At 45.2% G+C, this 21988-nt stretch overlaps 1 protein-coding gene across 5 annotated transcripts in view; it reads right to left on the reverse strand.

Annotated features, from left to right (window-relative positions):
- hipk2 (homeodomain interacting protein kinase 2) overlaps positions 1–21988 on the reverse strand; it is a 183355-nt gene that overhangs the window by 139372 nt on the left and 21995 nt on the right. Inside the window, exon 1 of one of the 5 annotated variants that reach the window (XM_055650355.1) lies at positions 9206–10431. The exons of the other annotated variants lie outside the window; for them this stretch is intronic. Coding sequence (XP_055506330.1) covers positions 9206–9344 — 139 coding nt within the window. The 5' untranslated portion in view covers positions 9345–10431. Of the gene's footprint in view, positions 1–9205; positions 10432–21988 lie in introns of those variants that run through there. 5 annotated transcript variants of the gene reach the window in all.

Below are 21988 nucleotides of genomic sequence, written 5' to 3' on the forward strand. Positions count from 1 at the left end.
CATGGCAATAAACTAATCTAAAACTAAACTCAATCTGCAACACAACGTTGCCGCGTGATGCTTGATATTCGCATCTGATAAAAATAAAACCAGGAAAATTAAGACTACAGGTGCAAAATCTGAAGTGAAAACTGAAAATGCTGGAAATACTCAACAGGTCAGGCAGCATCTGTGTATAAAAAAAGTTAAAATTTCAGATCAGAGATCCTTGGTCAGAGTTGGGAAAGGAATACTGGATTTCAACTTGAAATGTCGACCAAGCCCTGGTGTCCACAGATGCTTCTCGACTCAATGAGTTTCTCCTGAAGTTTGCTCTTTGCAAATAGAAAACACATTGGTTTCAAATTGAGCAAAGGAACAACGGGATGGAATCCCAGAGATGGGAAGCAGAATTTTTACAAAGGAAAGAAAGAAGAAATAAATTCAAGGAAAAAGAAAATAAAATTACTACAGGAGCTTGAAATCCATACTGGACTAGAGTTTAATGGTGCACTGTCATCCAAGCAGTGAGAAAGAGTTCAAGGCATCGACTTTCCCGCCCAGAGTTTTGGCAATTAAAAGTAAGATGGAACAGGAGAAAATAAAGCAACTAAACTAGAGTTTACAGCCGTACATACCACTCTAATTTAGTTTAATTTAGTTTAGAGATACAGCGTGGAAACAGGCCCTTCGGCCCACCGTGTCCGCACCGACCAGGAATCCCCGCACATTAATACTTTCCGACACACACTCGGGACAATTTACACTTATACCAAGCCAATTAACCTGCAAACCTGTACGTCTTTGGAGTGCGAGTATAAACAGAAAATCTCGGAGAAAACCCACTCTGTCACGGGGAGAACGTACAAACTCCGTACAGACAGCACCCATAGTCGGGATCGAACCTGGGTCTCTAGTGCTGCAAGTGCAGGTGATAACTTCAAGGCAAGGCAAGTTTATTTGTATAGCACCATTCGTGCAAACAGCAATTCAAGGTGCTTTACAGGAAAGAAAAAATAAAATCGTCAATAATTAAAAATTGCAAAACAAGCAATACGACAAATGTATGAATAATAAAACAACGTCAATGAAACAATAAAACGATTTAAAAAAGCACATAAAAGGGTTAAAATTAGACGGTTAAGATTACCTGCATGTCGGGTTATAGACAAGCTATAGTAAACAACAGTGTTTTTAGGCCTGATTTAAATGCGCTTACAGTCTGTGCACACCTCAGGTGTTCAGGGAGCTTGTTCCACAGGTGTGGAGCATAAAAACCGAATGCTGCTTCAGCCTTTTTAGTTCTGACCCTGGGAACACAGAGCAAACCTGTCCCTGAAGACCTGAGGAGTCTAGGCACCTCATATACAACAAGTAGGTCAGAGATGTATTTTGGACCTAGACCATTCAGTGCCTTGTAGGTCAGCAACAGAATTTTAAAATCTATCCTCTTACACACAGGGAGCCAGTGCAAAGATTTAAGGACAGGTGTAATGTGGTCCATTTTCATGGTGTTGGTCAAGACTCTGGCAGCGGCATTTTGGATAAGCTGCAGTTGTTTAATTGATTTTTTATTGAGACCTGTAAAGATGCCATTACAATAATCTAACCTACTAAAAATATATGCATGAACAAGTTTTTCAGTGTCTTCTTTGGACAGAAATCCCTTGATTCTTGCAATATTTTTTAGATGGTAATAGGCAGATCTGGTAATGGTCTTTATATGGCTGTTAAAATTCAACTCCGAGTCCATAACTACACCAAGGTTTCTGGCTTTGTCTGTGGTTTTCAGTGCAATTGAGTCGAGTTGAGCACTCACCTCTAGCCTTGTTTTTTTGGGACCAAAGACAATAATTTCTGTCTTATTTGCATTGAGCTGGAGGAAGTTCTGGTTCATCCACTCATTGATATGTTGACACACTGACTCAGTGAGTGTAGGGGACTATGGTCATGTGGTGACACTGCGATATATAGTTGTGTGTCATCGGCATAAGTGTGGTAGGATATGTTAAAATGCTCTATAATCTGAGCTAGGGGGAGCATATAAATGTTGAACAAAATGGGTCCAAGAATGGAGCCCTGAGGAACCCCGCATGTAAGTTTTGTACGTTCTGATTCAAAATTACCAAGGGAAACAAAATAATCCCAATCTTTCAAGTAAGATTTGAACCAGTCCAGCACAGAACCAGAGAGTCCCACCCACTTCTCCAGTCTGTTAAGCAGTATGTTGTGTCACCTCACTGTTTGGATGAGAGTAGAAACATTAACAGAACTATCAAATTTTTAGGTGACACGATAGAAATCAGGCTCGTTGCCCGAGGGCAGAAATTCTCACTCGAGTTAATATTGGGATTGGCCTGAAAATAGAGGGGCCATTATGTTTCTAAATTCAGTACAAAGTGAATTTACATAAAACTCTGCTTTAAGTGTCAAATAGGTCAGGAGGACACTTTTTTTTTGGCAAAAGTAAATGTAATAAATTTACAAGAATAATAGATTCTTCTTCTTGTAAATAAATTTACAAGAAGAAGGATTTCATCATTCTATCTGGGGCATAGGACAATAAAGCACTCTTCTCTTGAAACAGGACTACTCAGAGGAAAGCCACAGGTCACAGGGAGAACGTGCAAGCTCCTCACAGACAGCAGTATCAAACTCATGCATCATCACTCCTCGCTGCACTACCGCACTGACCCAAGGGAACGGTTCAACAAGCCAGCAGGTTCAGCGCCTTCTCTACTGACTTCTGATTTGGGGTGTTGCTCTTCTAACAGCTCCGATACAAGGGATTAATGATCGGATGATGTTCCTCTCTCATCTTCTGGCTAGAAGATTTTAAAATTTACTGGGTAAATCCGGGCCCCTTTCTTGGCAGTTGTAGACAATGCTTGAGGACCCGAAGGTAGTGAGGTTATGCTTCAGTAACATCAGGCACTGGCGGGATGTCATCTGGACTACTGTGTAGAGTGTTAGTCTCCTTATTCAAGGAAGGACATTGTGTTGGAAGCAGTTCAGGGTAGGTTTATTAGACTGACCATTGGAATGGGCAGATTGTCCATGATGCATGAAGCCACTGCAGTTCTGAAGTCCAGAGGCGGCACGCACACCCCCATCCACATTAACGGGACGGAGGTGGAACGTGTTTCTAGCTTCAGGTTCCTGGGAGTCAACATCTCCGATGACCTCTCTTGGACCCACAATACCTCTACTCTGATCAAGAAGGCTCATCAGCGTCTCTTCTTCCTGAGGAGACTGAAGAAGGTCCATCTGTCTCCTCAGATCCTGGTGAACTTCTACCGCTGCACCATCGAGACCATCCTTACCAACTGCATCACAGTATGGTATGGCAACTGCTCTGTCTCCGACCGGAAGGCATTGCAGAGGGTGGTGAAAATTGCCCAACGCATCACCGGTTCCACGCTCCCCTCCATTGAGTCTGTCCAAAGCAAGCGCTGTCTGCGGAGGGCGCTCAGCATCGCCAAGGACTGCTCTCACCCCAACCATGGACTGTTTACCCTCCTACCATCCGGGAGGCGCTACAGGTCTCTCCGTTGCTGAACCAGCAGGTCGAGGAACAGCTTCTTTCCGGCCGCTGTCACTCTACTAAACAACGTACCTCGGTGACTGCCAATCACCCCCCCCCGGACACTTATAACCATATAACAATTACAGCACGGAAACAGGCCATCTGGGCCCTACAAGTCCATGCCGAACAAATTTGTTTCCCCTTAGTCCCACCTGCCTGCACTCGTACCATAACCCTCCATTCCCTTCCCATCCATATGCCTATCCAATCTTATTATTATTTTTTTTTTAATTCAAATCGTTTGCTATGTCGCTCTTCAAGGGAGATGCTAAATGCATTTCGTTGTCTCTGTACTGTACACTGACAATGACAATTAAAATTGAATCTGAATCTGAAGTGAGACTTGCTTGATTGAGACGTAAACCATCCTTGCGGGGGGAGGGGGGGAATAAATCACAAAGATGCTGGAAAACGGAAATAAAGACTGTCAAAATACCAACAAATCCACCACCATAATACAAAGTAAAACAAATATTCTTAAATATCAAATATATTGAGTATTAAACAACTACATTACAATCCTTGTCAAGGATACATTCCTTCAACCCCTCCCCCGCGGTGCCTAGCGGTCCCGGAAATCCACCAGGGTGCCCGTGGACAGCGCATAGTCCCTCTCTAGTACCACCCGGGCACTGACATAACCCCCGGAAAAGGGGTTAGTGCACTCTTCCGCCTGGTGGCGTGGCTGATGACACATTATTGGCAACAATGCTGCATACAGACACTAAAGGGTTAAACACCTGACAGCATCTCAGTTGTAAAATAGCATCATGTAAAATTACATCAGCCATATAGATTATATTATGATGACTCTTACTTGAACTGTTCCCACATTTTAACTATTATCATGACAGTGATTAATATTCTTATCGTGTTCTGCGATATCGCACCATCCCACATATGGATTTATCCAAGGCATCAAGGCCTTGTGAAATTGTGAAATGAAGAGTAGACTGCCCAACATTGACACCTCAAGGACCAGCAAACTCTTTGAGATTGTGATCTGCACAATACCCTTCACCTCTCACCCTTCTATCCACATAACGGACGAGTATATCAATGGTCCACTGGTTTGGAACATTAGCTATGAGTTTGAGTTTAGTTTATTGTCACGTGTACTGAGGTACAGTGAATAGCTATTGCTGCGTGCTAACCAGTCAGCGGAAAGGCAATAGGTGATTTTAATCGAGCCACCCACATCGAGTGCTCCCAGCGAAACCGATGCATTCACAGGGAGAAATGACAGCACCCGAGGCAAGGTCCGAACCTGGTCTCGGGCGCCGAGAGGCAGCCCCTCGACCAGCTGCTCAATGTAAGACAAGCACAAATCACGCATCTTTTTCTATAATTTAACCCTTCCAGCCCTGGCCATAACTTTCATGATTTTGTTCACTTGGCAATCTCTGCGAATGCCGATTCACCTTTTAGGAAGAGCCCTGATCTCAATTGGATTTTATCCAAAATTGCCAACTTTTCCAACATACACAAAATGTTTCCAGTCCAACTAAGTAATAATCCAGTGTTCAGTATTTCAAACTATTTCACCACAGAGACTTTACTGCTCACTGGTCACTCATGGTGACCAGTCAGGTTCTGGTCCACAAGTGGTTAAATCCACTGGGCAGCTTCACGCTAGGAATGTGTTATAGGAATCAGACATCTATCTGGATCACTAGATGGAGTGACGGTGCGTTGAAAGCATCCCAGTGAACATACATACACAAAGTGTTGGAATGCCTGCCTGTCCAGGTTCAGCACGATTTAATGCACTTTACCCACAAGGGTGTACTCTGTAACTTGCTTGGTGACTGCGGTGACCAAACGGCACTCAATGGAACTGGGAGAGGGTCAGAACTTAAGACAATCTCTTAATAGGGGGCAGCACTGCGGTAGAGCTGCTGCCTCAATGCTGGAGACCCAGCTTCACATATATGTGCATAAACACACACTGAACTTTATTTTCTCTTCGATTATATTGTTTACAGTGCACTATGTTTACATATTCCATTGTGCTGCTGCAAGTAAGAATTTCATCGTTCCATCTGGGACATAGAACAATAAAACGCTCTTGATTTGACTCTTGAAACTGGACTACTCAGAGAAAGGCCACAGGTCACAGGGAGAACGTGCAAGCTCCTCACAGACAGCACCGGGTAGCAGTATCGAACCCATGCATCATCACTCCTCACTGCACTACTGCACTGACCCAAGGGAATGGTTCAACTAGACAGCAGGCTCAGCGCCTTCTCTACTGACTTCTGATTTGGGGTGTTGCTCTTCAAACAGCTCCGATACATGGGATTAATGATCGGATGATGTTCCTCTCTCATCTTCTGGCTAGAATAGTTTAAAATGTACTGAGCGAATCCAGGCCCCTTTCTTGGCAGTTGAAGACAATGCTTGAGGACCTGAAGGTAGTGAGGTTATGCTTCAGTAACATCAGGCACTGGCCGGATGTCATCTGGACTACTGTGCAGAGTAATAGTCTCCTTATTCAAGGAAGGACATTGTGTTGGAAGCAGTTCAGGGAAGGTTTATAAGACTGATCCAAAGATGCTGGAACACTGAAATAAAGACAGTCAGCAGGTATGGAGAGTGTTTATTGCTCCAAATCCCTGGCAGCTACACCAGAGCTGGAAGAGGCAGGACACAAATGGATTGTAACTCAGAGAGCAAGGGAAGGGAAGAGGTTAGAAAGGGGATGCCTGCAAAAGGGTGGAGACCAAAGATGTCCAAGTGGCACAATGCTCTCATTGCTTCCAGTGCCGAGAGAGTAACATTCACACTAGAACTGACAGGCACAACGTGCTGGGAATCCGATGCTGATGAGACTTGACACACTGCACATGGAGAGGAAGTTCCCTCTTGTGAGAAGATGCAGAACTAAGGGGGGGGGGGGGGGGGGGGGGAAGCTTCAATGTAGTGCCCCATTGAAGGGATGAAACAACAACTGTTTCTCTCGAGAGTTGAGCGTATTTGGAGCGCTCTCCCTCAAAAGGATGCTGCAAGCAGAATCTTCGAATACTTTTATGGCAGAGGTCGATCGAATCTTGATAAGTAATGGGTTCAGTTCAGTTTCAGTTTAGTTTATTGTCACGTGTACTGAGGTACAGTGAAAAGCTTTTTGTTGCGTGCTAACCAGTCAACAGAAAGACAATACACGATTACATTCGATGCATTTACAGTGTACAGATGCACGATAATAGAATAACGTTTAACGATGAAGATCATAATTAAAGTAAGAAATGTTGCTGTAGGAATAGAGATTTAAGAGTGTGGAGCGATTGTAATATGTGGTTGGAGATCTGCCTCTGTGGCGAGCACGCAAATAGTCGCCTGCATCTTGGAAGCATGCTACTAAATCTCAGAGAAAATTTCATACCAAGCCAATGTAGATGAAGGAACTAAGGACACAGCCAGTGAACCAAGTTTTAAATAAGTGTTTTAAAGTTTAGAGCTTGGGTAAAAGGCAGCTAAACACACAATGGATGGAGCAATATTAATAGGGGATAACACATGAGGCCAAAGATCTCTGAGGTTTTTGGTCCGAGGCTGGGTGGAGGGGAGAGATGCAGAGAGTCAAAAATCATAAAGGGGGCTAGAAAATAACATAAATACTTTTCTTTAAAATCTCCATCCAGCCACCATCAACACAGCAGGTGACAGACGGCAAGTTTAGTTCACCCGTGAAGGAGTCCTGTAACAGAATACAATTCACCAATATTGATACAGCAGAGTTACGTAGATTGAAAGCTCTGAAAAGGGTTTTATACTCTGCTTTGAATCACATTGTACCTGCCTGAGTGTACTGGGCTGGAAACCAGATGGAGATTTTTTTTAAATGGGATTTAAAAAATGGCCAGAACTTTGCAAAGCGTCCCAATTTTCAATATAAACATACGGATTGTCAAGCCATCCATCCAGACTATTCTCACCACAGCAGCCCCAGGCCTTGGGCTCCAATTAGAAGGATTACTGTCACACAAATTAGGTATGGGCAGGCACAAAATGAGCTTAATTAACTACTGCAATTTAAACCACCCAGACTCTCTCCCAACCCTTCAGCTGCCGGCTGTTCGCTCTCTCCCGGAGCAAGGCCACCCCCCACACTACCAGACGTCAGGAGGGTAGGGTCCCGCGGTGGGTGGGTCACAGTGCCATCACCCAGAGGGGCTCATTCTGCTGGAGCATCTACCGGGCAGCCACACAAGCCAGATGCAAATGCGGCAACTTAGTGAGGGGCGGCTCGGTGGCGCAGCGGTAGAGTTGCTGCCTTACAGCGCCAGAGTCCCGGGTTCAATCCTGACTGCAGGCGATGTCTGTACAGAGTTTGCACGTTCTCCCCATGACCTGCGTGGGGTTTCTCTCGTTTCCTCCCGCAGTCTAAAGGTGTACAGGTTGTAGGCTCATTGGTTTGGTATCATTGTAAATTGTCCTTAGTGTGTGGAGGATAGTGTAAGTATGCGGGGATCGCTGGACTCGGCACGCCGAAGGGCCTGTTTCCGCGCTGTATCTCTAAACTAAACTAAGTGGTGGGAATGGGAAGGGAACAGTGGACAAACACAGAGGCTCAGCAGGTGACCCCGACATCTCTCTTCAGCTTCAGGCCCTCCAGTGCTGCTAGCATGTGGCGTTTACAGGTTCTCCCTGTGACCGCCTGGGTTTCCTCCCACGTGTGGTTGGCATGTTAATCAGTGATCCTTATGTAGATGGACGATAGCACTACAGAAGAGGGGTGGTCCTTTATCATGTATCTGCACACTGTGAATGGCTCAATTGTAATCATGTGTTGTCTTTCCTCTGGCCGGTTTGCACACAACAAAAACATTTCACTGTATATTGGTACCCATGACAATAAACTGAACTAGTGGGCATCAGGGAAGTAGGGGAAGGGGACTGATAAAATTGCTCTGGTATAGATGTTAAGACACAAATGCTGGAGTAACTCAGCGGGTCAGGCAGCATCTCTAGAGAGAAGGAATCGGTGACATTTCAGGTCAGAGCCCTTCTTCACACAGGTATAGATGTAATGGGCCGAAAGGACTCCTTCGTCATTATCAGAAAGCATGAGAAATAAAATCAAAAAGGATGGCAAAAGGAAGATCAGGGGAACTTAAAGTGGGTGGGAACTGGTCTGGTAAAAATGCAAGGAGGCAGGGACATCAGAAATAGGGTGAGGGCGGGAGAAGCCAAGTTAGCGAGGCAGAGGTAGAGGTTGTAGATAAGACCACGGGTCTAAGTACATCTGTGCCTGTCTGTAGTCAGAGTGTGTCCACGTGTACTTGACCAGGAGATACATCTGGAATTCAACGGTCTTAACTCCCCGTGCTACTGGATCAAAGCCTCGCTCTGTGAAGATCTTGTAGTAGCTGGTGGACTTGATTTCAACAGTCCCCTTCCCTGTACTTTCTTTATTTTAATGGCTCTGGCACAGACGTGATGAGCTGAACGGACTCAGTCCTCGTCGTGAGAAAACAGGGAAAGAAAACTTGAAGGAATGGCGAATGGAAGATGGTCTAAGAAGGGAAGGACGGAGGTAAAGCCCAACATTAAAATAATTCACGCACAGGCATCTTATAGAACAGGATTGTACAGTACATGAACAGGGTCTTTGGCCCACCACGTCCCGGTTAAACTAACCTCTTCTGCCAGCATATAATCCATATTCCGTCATTCCCTCCATTCTGGTCCTCAACAGCAAGTGGTCCTCGATCCCCAGAGTCTGTTGCAATGTCCGGCTGCTGGAACTTCTACTCAGACAGATTTCTGGCTTTGTCATTCAGAAGCTCCGACAAAAATCACTGGGCACACCCCAGAGAGGCCCTCTGGCTCATCCCCTCCCTGCTTTACACGAGCTCTTTGGAAAGGTTCAGCTACACCCACTCCTCGATTGCAATCTGCAAATCTATTTTTCCAATTTAACTTTTGATTCAATTCTCTTTTGAAATTTACTATTGAATCCACTTCCGACATCCTTGCCAACAGTGCATTCCGGATCATGACATGCACACTCCCTCTGGTCATCTTCCTCCATCTGTGGCATTGGCTTGTGATCCTCGTCCACTCCTGTCTATTTCCCCGCCCTCCCCCATCTCATCGATCAATTCCTCCTCATGAACACTTTTATTAAATCTCCCCTTAATCACCTCGGCTGGAAGAAGTGTCAGATAATATCCAAATTCTTCACGTAACAGAAATACCTCATCAATTATGAAAATTTCATAAGGTAGTAACCCTGCTAAATGAATCCTGTTCACACACCTCCTCGATATAGAGTCAGAGTGATACAGTGTGGAAACGGGCTCATTGGCCCAACTTGCCCACACTGGCCAACATATCCCAGCTACACAAGTCCCACCTGCCTGCGCTTGTGTCCATACCCCTCCAAACGTGTCCTATCCATGTACCCCTCCAAACTGTTTTTTTTAAACGTTGGGATAGTCCCAGCCTCAACTAGCTCCTCTGGCAGCTTGTTCCATGCACCCACCACCCTTCGAGTGAAAAAAATCTAAGCTTTGCAGTTTTCTAGGTGAATGCAATGTAAGTCCTCAAGATTATAAGGACTTGCAACCACACTGACTCCACGACGGTCTGATGTGACTGATGAGTCCATTGTGGGACCTGCACACGGTTGTTGCTGGGGCAAGAAACACTTTGCAGGGCGGAGGAATGGATTGGAAGTCCCTGCACTTCTGACGTTTTATAGTAGGTGTTTGTGTGCTCTCAACATGTGCCATCCCTGAAAGTGTGTTGTACATTTTGAGCAGTCACGGGCCTGAGATTCTCACAAGTCAGTGAAGATTTCTTCATGGCGGAACGTCCTTGGATTATTTGCTCTGTCCACTCTTGTTGTACCACTAGCTTCTTTGTTTCAGGAGTCCGGTGATGTACGTGCAAGTGGTATGGCCTGCCAATTGGATTGGACTGAGGGGCAAAAGGTCTTTGGTGCTGGAGATAGACAAAGTGTTGGAGTAGCTCAATGAGTCAGGCAGCATAACTGGAGAAAAAGGATGGGTGATGTTACTAGTCGGGACCCTTCTTCAGACAGGAGACTGGTGCTGGAGATGTTGGCTGGGAGAGGATTGACTGACGTTGACTTGCTAATCTCATCGGGGATCTAGAGGTTTGTCTGGAGGTTCATTGGTGGCATCTCTCCAGCGCTCTGACATATTTACCATAGGTAGTCCATGTCTTCTTAATATAGTTGTGGAGAGGAATCACAGACCCTTGCTGAGGTTATACTTCATACACACGGTTGACCAAATTGTGTGGAGCTTGGTCTTTACCCTCACCTACACTCTTGCTCGATCTAACCGGTGCTCAAGGGCATGCAGACATGGAATAGACATTTGGATCTTCTGGACTATAGGTTCAGCTGGATATTATTTTACTAATTGAACCCGTGAACAACTATAAGCAGTCATTTTTAATAAGGGAGGAGTTCTTCCCATAAAGTCACACTAGTAGTGTAACCTGTAACCAAACCACAACAGAAACTAAACATCAGTCTGAAGAAGGGTCCTGACCCGAAATATCACATCTATGTTCACCAAGGATGCTGCCTGACAAGCTGAGTTTACTTTCGAGATACAGTGTGGAGACAGGCCATTCATCCCACCGAGTCCACGCCGAACAGCAATCACCCCGTTTTCTAATCTGCACACACTAGCGACACACTACAACTTACCAAAGTCAATTAACCTACAAACCTGTACGTCTTTGGAGTGTGGTGGAAAATTGGAGAACCCAGTGAAAAACCACTCAATCACAGGGAGAACGTACAAACTCCGTGCAGGCAGCACCCATGGTCAGGATTGAACCTGGGTCTCTGGTGCTGTAAGGCAGCAACTCTACCGCTGCACCACTGTGCTGTCCCAACACCAGCACTTGATCTTTTTTTCTGTAAACCAGCATTTGCAGTTCCTTGTTTCGATAAAAACCAATGCATCATGACCTTCGCCCAGCAGAGTGGCCCTGTACAGTTCATACATCAAGGGCAAGGGATAAGTGGGCTAATCTGTCGTCACTGCAGATCAGGATATGATTACACATCAATTCAGCATTCGGAGCCATCTGTACAGAACACCACAACCATAACCCTTCACTGTAGACAGATCCTGTAGACTCCGGTGATGACATGGATAAGAGTCGAATGATTTGTAAAAAAAGGTGGAAATATGTTTTTAGTTCTTTTGTCCATTGCCTTCAAAACCAAATACATGATTTTATTTCTGCAGCAACTTTCACAAGCACAGGAGGTTCAAAGGTATCCATCACTTAAATACTTTATGGCACATATTGGAAATTGGAAATTTGGAAATTCCTCAAATTGGAAATTTAGCAACCAAGGAAGCTCGCACAAGCAGCAGCATAATTCCCGGAGGAGTCTTAATTAATTTTGCTCAAGAAATAATGTAAATCAGGACATCTTGGTCTTCTATGAAAAGCTCCGTTTTCTATCCAGGAGTTCAATCAGCATCTGAGTTTTAACATTCCTATGTTTTAGTTTAGTTTAGAAATACAGCGTGGAAACATGCCCCTCTGCCCACCATGTCCACACCAACCATGCACTAGTTCTGCTATTTCCCACTTTGCACCCTGGTTAGTATGCAACAAAAGCTTTTCATTGTACCTCAGTACACGTGACAATTAAGGGCGGCACAGTGGCGCAGCAGAAAAGTTGCTGCCTTACAGCGTGTTCTGTCTGTACGGAGTTTGTACGTTCTCCCCGTGACCTCGTGGGGTTTCTCCGAGATCTTCGGCTTCCTCCTACCCTCCAAACACGTACAGGCTTATAGGCTAATTGGCTTGGGTTTGTATACTTGATATAAATGTAAATTCTCCCCAGTATGTGTACGATTGCGTCAATGTGCAGGGATCACTGGTCGGCACAGACTCGGTGGACTGAAGGGCCTTTTCCCCACACTGTATCTCTAAACTAAAATAAACTCAACTCAGTCGGGCAGTATCAATGGCTGTAATGGGTCCCTCTCTGATGAACTCAATGCATTCTACGCTCGTGTTGGACAGAAGATCAGTGATGGAATGCCACTCGCCCCAATAGTCTCAGGTGCACCTGCACTGAAGGTTTATTTTGGAGATAGAGTGTGGAAACAGGATCTTCAGCCCACCAACTCAAGGTCAACCATACACTAGCTTCATGTTATATTATGTTAGTTTTATGTCATATCCTGGTTTCGCATCCTATACACCCGGGGCATTTTACAGAACAGTATGCAAACCATCACTCTTTGCAATGTGGGAGGAAACCGGAGCTCCGGGAAGCAACCAACACAGTCGCAGGGAGAATTTACACAACTTTGTACGGACAGCAGTCCATTGTCAGGATCGACCCCGAGTCTCTGCCACTGTGAGGGAGCAACTCTACCTCTGGGTCACCGTGAGAATTTATACAACTTTGTACAACTGAGCCCAACTTGGAATTTAATACTGCAACAAGCAATTGAAACATAAAACTGTCCTCTCCTCACACGACATGAGGAAAGGAATGGAAATAAAAATCAAAGGTCTCGATGCATCAGCCGGTCATTAAATGATATCTGCATCAGCTGAAGAATTTCCTCTTTTTTCCCCCCTGTGGGTGTGAACAGAATCTATCGCTCACAGACAACTAGTTACTCAGCCTTAGCATTGTGGCTCTATATATGCCTTTTCATGAGGTCACTATGGTAACAGGAACATTCGGAAGGATGAAAATAAATTCCCTCTCCCACATTACCTTCTTTACATAGAATTGTGGATTCCACAGCCCATAGCACTAAACCAGTCAACATTGGCATTTGTGCCCACCCTATGTCCCCCTCCCCCCCTCATCCAACTATCAACATTACTCTTCATGCTCTTCTTCCCTTGTTTACTTAAGAGCTTCCCCTTCATTGCAAATGTACATTTGCCTCAAGTGCTCCCAATGAGCAAACTCCATTGAAAGTAGTTTAGTTTAGTTCAGAGATAAAGCACGGGGAAAAGGCCCTTCGGCCCGCTGCTAGTCCGTGCCGACCAGCATTCCCCGCACATTAACATTATCCCACATACACACACTAGTGAAAATTTACAGTTTGACCAAGACAATTAGCCTACAAACCTGTAGTCTTTGGAGTGTGGGAGAAAACCTACGCAGGTCACGAGAGAAAGTACAAACTCGTTCCAGACAGCACCCGTAGTCGGGATCCAAACTGGACCGGAACTTGACCGCTGCGCCACCGTAACGCCCTAAATGGAGGTGTTGTGAATTTCCCATAGGACTTTTTGGCTGGTACTATGAAACAATCTGATGTCACATCCAAACTATCTAAACTCACCCTTCTAGAATGAAAAATCCAACATTCTAATATCACCCTCATGCTCAAACTATCCTCCTTCCTGGTCAGGTTCAAAAGGCAACTTCAGCGCCGTAAAACTGCATTTTTTTTTTTAAATGATTAAGTGTACGTAAGACTGTAAACTCCAGGGAGACTAGTTTAGTTTAATTTAGAAACAGCATGGAAACAGGCCATTTGGCCCACCGAGTCCATGCCAACTATCGATCGCCAATTATTTCTACGTAATCTCACTTTCGCATCTACTCGCCACGCACTAGGGAATATTTAGCGGCCTATTAAGCTACAAATCCGCATGTCTTTGGAATGTGGAAGGAAACCAAGGAAAACTTAGATTTGCGAGACTTTATTTCCCCATGTATGAAGTCCTGCTGACTATCCCTAATCAGTCCGTGCCTATCGAAATGTTGGTAGCTCCCGTTCCTAAGAATCCCCTCCAACAACTTTCCCATCACTAAAGTCAGGTTCACTGGCCTGTAGTTTCCTGGGCTTGTCCTTGTTGCCATTTGTAGTTTAGTTTAGTTTAGAGATACAGCAGGGAAACAGGCCATTCGGTCCACAGAGTCCGCACTGACCAGTGATTCCCGCACATTAACACTACCCTACACACTTGGGACAATTTCCAATTATACCAAGCCTATTAACCTACAAACCTGTATGTCTTTGGAGTGTGGCAAGAAACCAAAGATCTCAGAGAAAGCCCACACGGTCACGGGGAAAACGTACAAACTCCATGCAGACAGCAACCCGAGTCGGGATCGAACCCGCCTCTCCAGCGCTGAAAGGGCGGCAAGGCAGCAACCACGGCTGCGCCATCGTGCCGCCTTCCATAACGGTAAGACATTAGTCTCCCTCCAGTCTCCTGTAACTTCATCTGTGGCTAGAAGTGATACAAATACCTCTGCAATATTCCCCATTATCTTTGCCCTTACACCCACACTTCCGGAACAGGTCCTGATATAGCAGTGCCCGGTCACAGCTGATAGAGCTGCTGCCTCACAGCACCAGAGGCCCATCCTTGGGTGCTGGATCCGTGGAGTTTACAGGTTCTCCACGTGACCGTGTGGGTTACCTCCATGTGTTCCAGTTTCATCCCACATCGTAAAGCCTTGTACAATTGCCCTCCATGTGTAGGGAGTGAATGAGAAGCTTGACAACCGAGAGCAAGTGCAAAGATGTTTTCAATGGTCTGTGTAACTTGGTGGGCCAAAGGACCTGTTTCCACACCATATCTTTAAACTAAAGTAAGGTACCTGTACTGGTTTAAAAAAAAGTGGATTGAGGAATGGTTAAAATCTTCCTCCTCTTCAATCCAGGAGTACTGAGCCTATTTATCGTCTCGTTACTGTATAGGCTAATTCACCCAAAATTGAAAGTGGGAAGAGGGATAGCGTAAACGAGCAGAACTTGATGTATTTTGCCCCATCAGGACACTGGCGAGCCTCCCTACCCTTGCCCAAATATTTTCTTGCCATTTGAACAAGCAGCTTGAGTCTCGGTCCAACACGTTTTGTGAAAGGCTTAACATGCGCACTAGTCTAATTTAAAGGTGGGAGAACCGAATTAAACAGAAGCTTTGCGTTTGCCAAAACTAATTATCAATGCCCTGCTCCCAAAATATTTAAGATATTATTTACATCAAACAGTTTAAACACAGAAAAAGTCACAATGATAGTGCAATGCATTTGCCACTGTAAGTAGCCCATGGCTGAACAGTCTGGTACTAGGTCAGTTCCTCACAAGGCTGCCTCTCAAAAAGGGCATTGTACAAGTTCCATGTCTCCGGAGAACATTGCATAACTGCAGCTTGTTTTCTGTAATTCATTGACCCATGCCAGAAAGATTATCCGAGGATTAACAGGGTGGTTTCAGGATGAATTCCTGCAGACTTTCGTTTCCCAAAGACTGTGTATTTTTTTGAGAGCTTAACAATGGTTTTGAAGGATAGGGTGCGTTTGTTTCTCACTTTCAAAGATTCTCTCGCTTTCCAGGAAGGAGGGGAAAATTAAAACAAAAACTGCACGCCGGCTGCATGTCATTGTGAAAGCAGGGCATTCAACGGCCTGCAGTACCATCACTTAAGCAGCAGTGTGCTGAGGAATGCTGCCTACTAAGTTAATAGTGTGTGACTGGACAGCACGTTAGACGTCTTAGACAAGAACAACTATATCCATTTATCTACCGCTTTGAATGCTGCAAAACATTCCAGGCTGCTGTGTGGGAACATTATCAAACAAAAATTAAATGCAGAGTCTAACTAATAGAGCAGATGACCACAAACATGGACACGAGGGGTTTTAAGGATCATCTTAAAGAGTTGGAGAGGTTTACGGAGATTTATTCAGGGCAGGTCTGAAGACACTGGCAATGGAGCGATTCAATTCAGGGATGATCACAGGTCAGGAGGGTGGATATCTCAAAGGAAATTACAGACATGAGATCGCAAAAATTTGTAAATATGGGTGCGAACTTCTAAACTCAAGCCCAGTTATAGATAAAAACAACGAACTGCAGATGCTGTTTTATTTTGTTTTAAACCAAAGACAGATACAGTGCTGTTGTAACTCAGTGGGTCAGGCAGCATCTCTGGAAGAAAAGGATGGATGGCGTTACAGAGAGATGCTGTCTGACCCGCTGAGTTACTCCAGCACTGTGTGTCCATCCAGCCCTGTTGTAGGGTTTTTATTTACATGTGCAACAAGTTGCCGGTTCAACCAACAGCAGTTTAAGAAAGCATTAGCAGCCTTCCACGGAGTGTCGAGTTTCCAAAGCTCGACATAAAGTTAGCCACTAACCTCATGATCACTCTAGTCTCCTGCAAATAACTTTCATTATAAATTAAGAAGGGGAGAACTTCCCAATTTCTGGTCATCATCCCAAGTGGTTTTCAGGTTCTTTCAGCAGTAGTGTTCCTGTCCTACAGCGCAGGGACTCGGGTTCGATCCCGACTAAGGGTGCTGTCTGTACGGAGTTTGCAGGTTCTCCCCGTGACCCGTTTGTGTTTTCTCCAGGTGCTCCAGTTCCTCCCACACTCCGAAGATGTACATGTTAGTAGGTTATTGGCTTGGTATGATTGTAAATTGGCCCGAGTGTGTAGGATAGTACTAGTGGGCCAAAGGGCCTGTTTCCATGCTCTATCTCTAAACTAAACTAAATGCCAGGGAGAGGGAACTTGGGGAGTTAAGCTTTGTTGTAAAATCTTGCCTTCATTTGGCACCTTTCAAGGCAAAAGGGCATTTTGAAACACACCACTCAATAAACTGGTTTTAGAACGCAGTTATTTTTATGACATGGGAACCGAAAAATAAAAATTAATTAAAATAGCCTCATTACACATTTGCTTTAAGATTAGTAGACAGCATTTAAATTACTTCACCACATCCCAAAATAATCTAGACTAGACTGGCACTCCAGTCTGTAGAGAGCTACAGTACCCAGCAGTGCATTTACTGGAGACTACTAACGTCTGTAGATCATAAGAGAAAGGAACAGAATTAGGCCATTGGGCCCATTAATTCTACTCTGGAATTCAATCATGGCTGATCTATCTCTCCCTCCCAGCACCAAGCCCTGCAAACCTCCGCTAATCACTGGCAGCCAACCAGAAAAGCCCCCTTTATTGCTACTCTTTGCCTTCTGCCATCCAGCCAACCTGATATCCATCTTCCCTTTGATGCGATGGGCTCTTATCTTCCTTAGCAGCCTTGCGTGTGGCACCTTGTCACGGCTTTCTGTAGAATCCTCATTTCTCCAACATGAACAACTTTTATTTTCTTATAACTGTAGAAATGAAATTAAAACTAGGCCCGGAGATTTGCTGCCTCACAGCGCTAAAGATACGGTTAGACCGTGACCTTGGATGCTGTCTGTGTGGAGTTTGCTCGTTCTCCCCGTGACCGCGTGGGTTTCCTCCCACATCCCAAAGACGTGCTAGTTTGTAGGTTAATTGGCCCCTCTAAATTGCCCGGAGTGTTTAGTGGGATAACTATGGTGAATGGGTGGCCAATGGTCATCAAAAGACTCGGAGGGCCGAAGGGCCGTTTTCCTGCCGTATGACAATGACTATGACCTGCAGGAAATGTCCACAGTCACCAGGAGAACATGCAAACTTCACATAGTCAGCACGCGAGGTCAGGATCGAACCAGGGTCTCTGGAGCTGTGAGGCAGCAGCTCTACTAACTGCACCTGTATACTGCCCAATGGAAATGGGCGAGGAGAAAGCAACAGGAGCAAGTCATATAGCCCCTCAACCGAGTGGTCATTCGATAAGATGTTGTTTCACCTCGTCTACAGACAGCCTTGCTCACCCTAATGTGTAGAAAGGAACTGCAGATGGTGGTTTATACTGAATATAGACACAAAGTGCTGGAGTAACTCAAACGGGCCAGGTAGCACCACTGAAGAAAAAGGACGGATGACGTTTCGGGTCGGGACCCTCTTCAGACGTCTGTCTGATGAAAGGCCCCGACCCAAAACATCACCCATTCCTTTTTCTCCAGAGATGCTGCCTGACCCGCTGAGTTACTCCAGCACTTTGTGACTATCTTGCCCACCCTAAAATCCATCGGCATCAATTAACACCTCCAGCATCTTTCGAGAGCAGCATTCCAGGTTTGACACCAGACTTGGGGAAAGTGCATTTGTTGATCTCAGTCGAGTCTTCCAGCTCTAGTTTTAATTAGCCCTTCTCTCCCAGATTCCCCACGAGGACGTAGATATGCTGTATCCACTTTATCAAACCCCTTCATCTGCAGCCTCCTGGGAACATTATCAAGAGCGGACAGGAATGGAAAGTGAGAAGAGCAGATGGAATTTAGCTTCCTGTCGAGAAATTATTAAATATAGCCATTTCAAATCTGTCATTGAGATGTTTCTATTAATTCTTATTAAATATCATAACCTCAAGCTTTAAAAGTGGACATTTTTAATAATAAATTTGCAATATCCTTAAATTAAGTTTCAGATTCATTAAACCACAGACTACATTTACTGGTACTATTAAAACTCAATTTTAAACACATGATGCAGTATATACCTTCCCGAGTTCTCCCATGCCTCTTCCCTGTCGCCTGGGCAGCTCTTCCAGGTTCTAATCTCTCTTCAGTACCCAAGTGGCGTTCTACCTTTGTGAAAGGCAACGTAGTTGAGGTCGTGAAGATTATTCATCCAGGGATTGAGTCACAAGCTAGGCTCCAATGCACTTTTGGCAGCATTGCCCCTAACGTGTAGGAAGAGAAGTCTTCCCTGCCTCCTAATGTTGGAACCTCTGTAGAGAACTCAACTGACTACATAACGTGGTGTGTGCAAGGTTGGGCATTCAGTACACATCACATGGGCTAAAGGCTTAGCGATAGACACTAATTATCGGTAGTGACAAACCCATGTCTAAAACCTTTTAAGTAATCGAAAAAGACATTATGTTTAATTGTGAAAAATCACAGCTCCACGAGACATAATGCATGATTCGACACAGAGTGCTGGAGTTACTCAGCGGGTCAGGCAACTTCTCTGGAGAACGCGGATAGGCAACGTTCTAGGTCGGAACCCTTCTACAGACTGATATGCACAGGTACAGAGAGTAATTAGGAAAACTTTCAATGTTCTCATTTATTGCTAGGGGAAGTGGGTATAAAAGTAAGGAAGCGATGCCTCGATTAAGTAGAGCATTGGTGGACTACTCTGCAGAGTTTTAGTCTCATTTAGGGTAATATGTGAGTGTATTTGAAACTGTCTGAGGAGGCTTATGAGGGTAATACTTGGAATGGGCAGGTTATCTGAGAAGGACTGGTTCGACAGTGAAATCTGTATCTTGCGAGAGCTTAAAGAGTGTAATGGCACTTGACTGAACGCAAGATCTTGAGCGGTCTTGACTGGGTGGATGTGGAGAAGATGTTCCCTCTTGTGGGAAAATCTTTAAGAAGGGATCACTGTTTAAAAATAAGACGCCATCCATTTAAGTCAGAAATGAGACAGATGATTTATTTCTTTGATGGTTGCAAATGTTCTTCAAAGGGAGCCAGTCTTTGAATAAGGTAGAGCTAGATGGATTCTTGATAAGGGGATGGAAAGATTATGAAGGGTAGATGAAGCTGAGATCACAATCAGATCATCCTGGATTTGACTGAAAGAGCCAATAGTGTTTTATTGTCATTTGTCCCTGATAGAACGATGACATTCTTACTTGTAGCAGCACAACAGAAAGACAGTGGGCTCGAAGGGCCGAGTGGCCTCCTCTTTATAGGAAGCAGTGAACATAGGCCGCCGAAAGTGCTTTGTAAATAAAAAGTGATCCAAAGCACTTCATAAATGTTATCAGATGGGAACCGACAGCAACACACCTGGACCAGAGATCAAAAGCTTGGTCACGGAAGTAGGTTTCACTTCATTGCACGGCAGCAACAGTTTCCCACACGCACGCACATACTGCTGACATTCAGCTTCAACATGGTCAACACCACATCGCTTTATGCTGCCCTACTTTAAATTGCCGCACTGCTCGGCCTATGTCCGGTGCTGGGCGAACACACTACTTCTTTCCTCAGTGGGCAGATTGAAACCACTGTGCCAGCTACCAATGGCAAGGTCCAGCAGCTCCTAATGCCCCTGTCCTACTTAGGAAACCTGAATGGAAACCCCTGGAGACTTTGCGCCCGACCCAAGGTTTCCGTGAGGTTGCAGGTGGCTGCCAGAGGTTGCAGGTAGTGGAAGCGGGTAGGGAGACTGACAAAAATCTACAGGAACCGCACGGAAACCTTAGGTGGGGCGCAAAGTCTCCAGAGGTTTCCGTTCAGGTTTCCTAAGTGGGACAGGGGCATAAGTCATCAACTCTATCCCTCTCCTTGCCAATCATCTAACCCAGACTGTTAACAAACCAGGCATCACTTTTCATCCAAAGACAGATTCCAACCACACATCCAGGCCATTATAAAGACAGTTTATTTTCGCCACCGTAATATCCCCTGACCATAGGCAGCACGTGGCGCAGCTTTAGAATTGCTGCCTCACAGCGTCAGAGATCCGGGTTTGTTCCTAACTATCTGTGCTGTCCATACAGAGCGTTTACGTTCTCCCTCTGACCCACGTGGGATTTCTCTGGGATCTCCTCCCACACTCCAAAGAAGTACAGGTTTGTAGGTCAATTGACTTGGTAAAATGTAAATTGTCCCCAGTGTGTTAGGGTGCAGGGATCGCTGGTTGGCGCGGACTCGGTGGGCCGAAGGGCCTGTTTCCGTACTCCATCTCAAAACCAAACTAAAAACTAAACTGTACTTGAAGCCTCGAACTCACCTTTATTGTTGGTTATTTCAAAGCCCTCCTGGTCAGCTACTGGCTTTTTACCTTTGCCAAATCAGAGATCACACGCCCTTATTAACATGGCCCAAATCCTGACCATCCATCATCTCTCAAAAGCACACACACCCTTGTGGTGCCAGCATTGGGACAAATTCCAACAAGCCTCTCACAATTGACCGAATATCAGGGTACAAGAAATAGCTTCAAGTTCCATTGTATTTCACGCTCTTTGACCAAAGGTAATTTATTGCTGAAACTAACGACCTTCCTGTACAGGTCCACCACTGATTTTATTGCACCCTTGGTTCCAAAGTCTTTCTGGATTGTCCGTCTTGCTGGATCAACAGAGGTCACGGCCTCAGGGGGCCGAGAAACTTCCCTGCTATGGGAACGGATCTGCCGGGCCGGAGTTCCAGTGGCAAATTCAACCTGCCGATCGGCATGGAAGTGCCGATGAGGTTGAGAATGTCCACCTCTCCCGGATTAGGCGCCACATTTTCAGGGGGACTTCCTGGGGAGGGGGGATTTGGGAGGGGGGAGGAATGTTGACAGAAAATCGGTGGTGGACCTGTACTATAACTTGAAACTGCCTGATGCCGAGATGCACAAAGAGTGTTTTTCCACACCATGGAGAGAAATGCTCATTACCACACTGTACTAAAATCAAGTTACACTGTAGCCCCACATGGAATTTTAATCTGATCTGTTATACATGCCAAAAATACCAGAGATTAATCTAGTGTGTCTCCAGCCAGACTGTCCTGAAAGTCACATCTCTTCTTGTACTCAAGA

Source organism: Leucoraja erinacea, chromosome 19 (assembly GCF_028641065.1).
Source record: "Leucoraja erinacea ecotype New England chromosome 19, Leri_hhj_1, whole genome shotgun sequence".
Taxonomy (NCBI): domain Eukaryota; kingdom Metazoa; phylum Chordata; class Chondrichthyes; order Rajiformes; family Rajidae; genus Leucoraja; species Leucoraja erinaceus.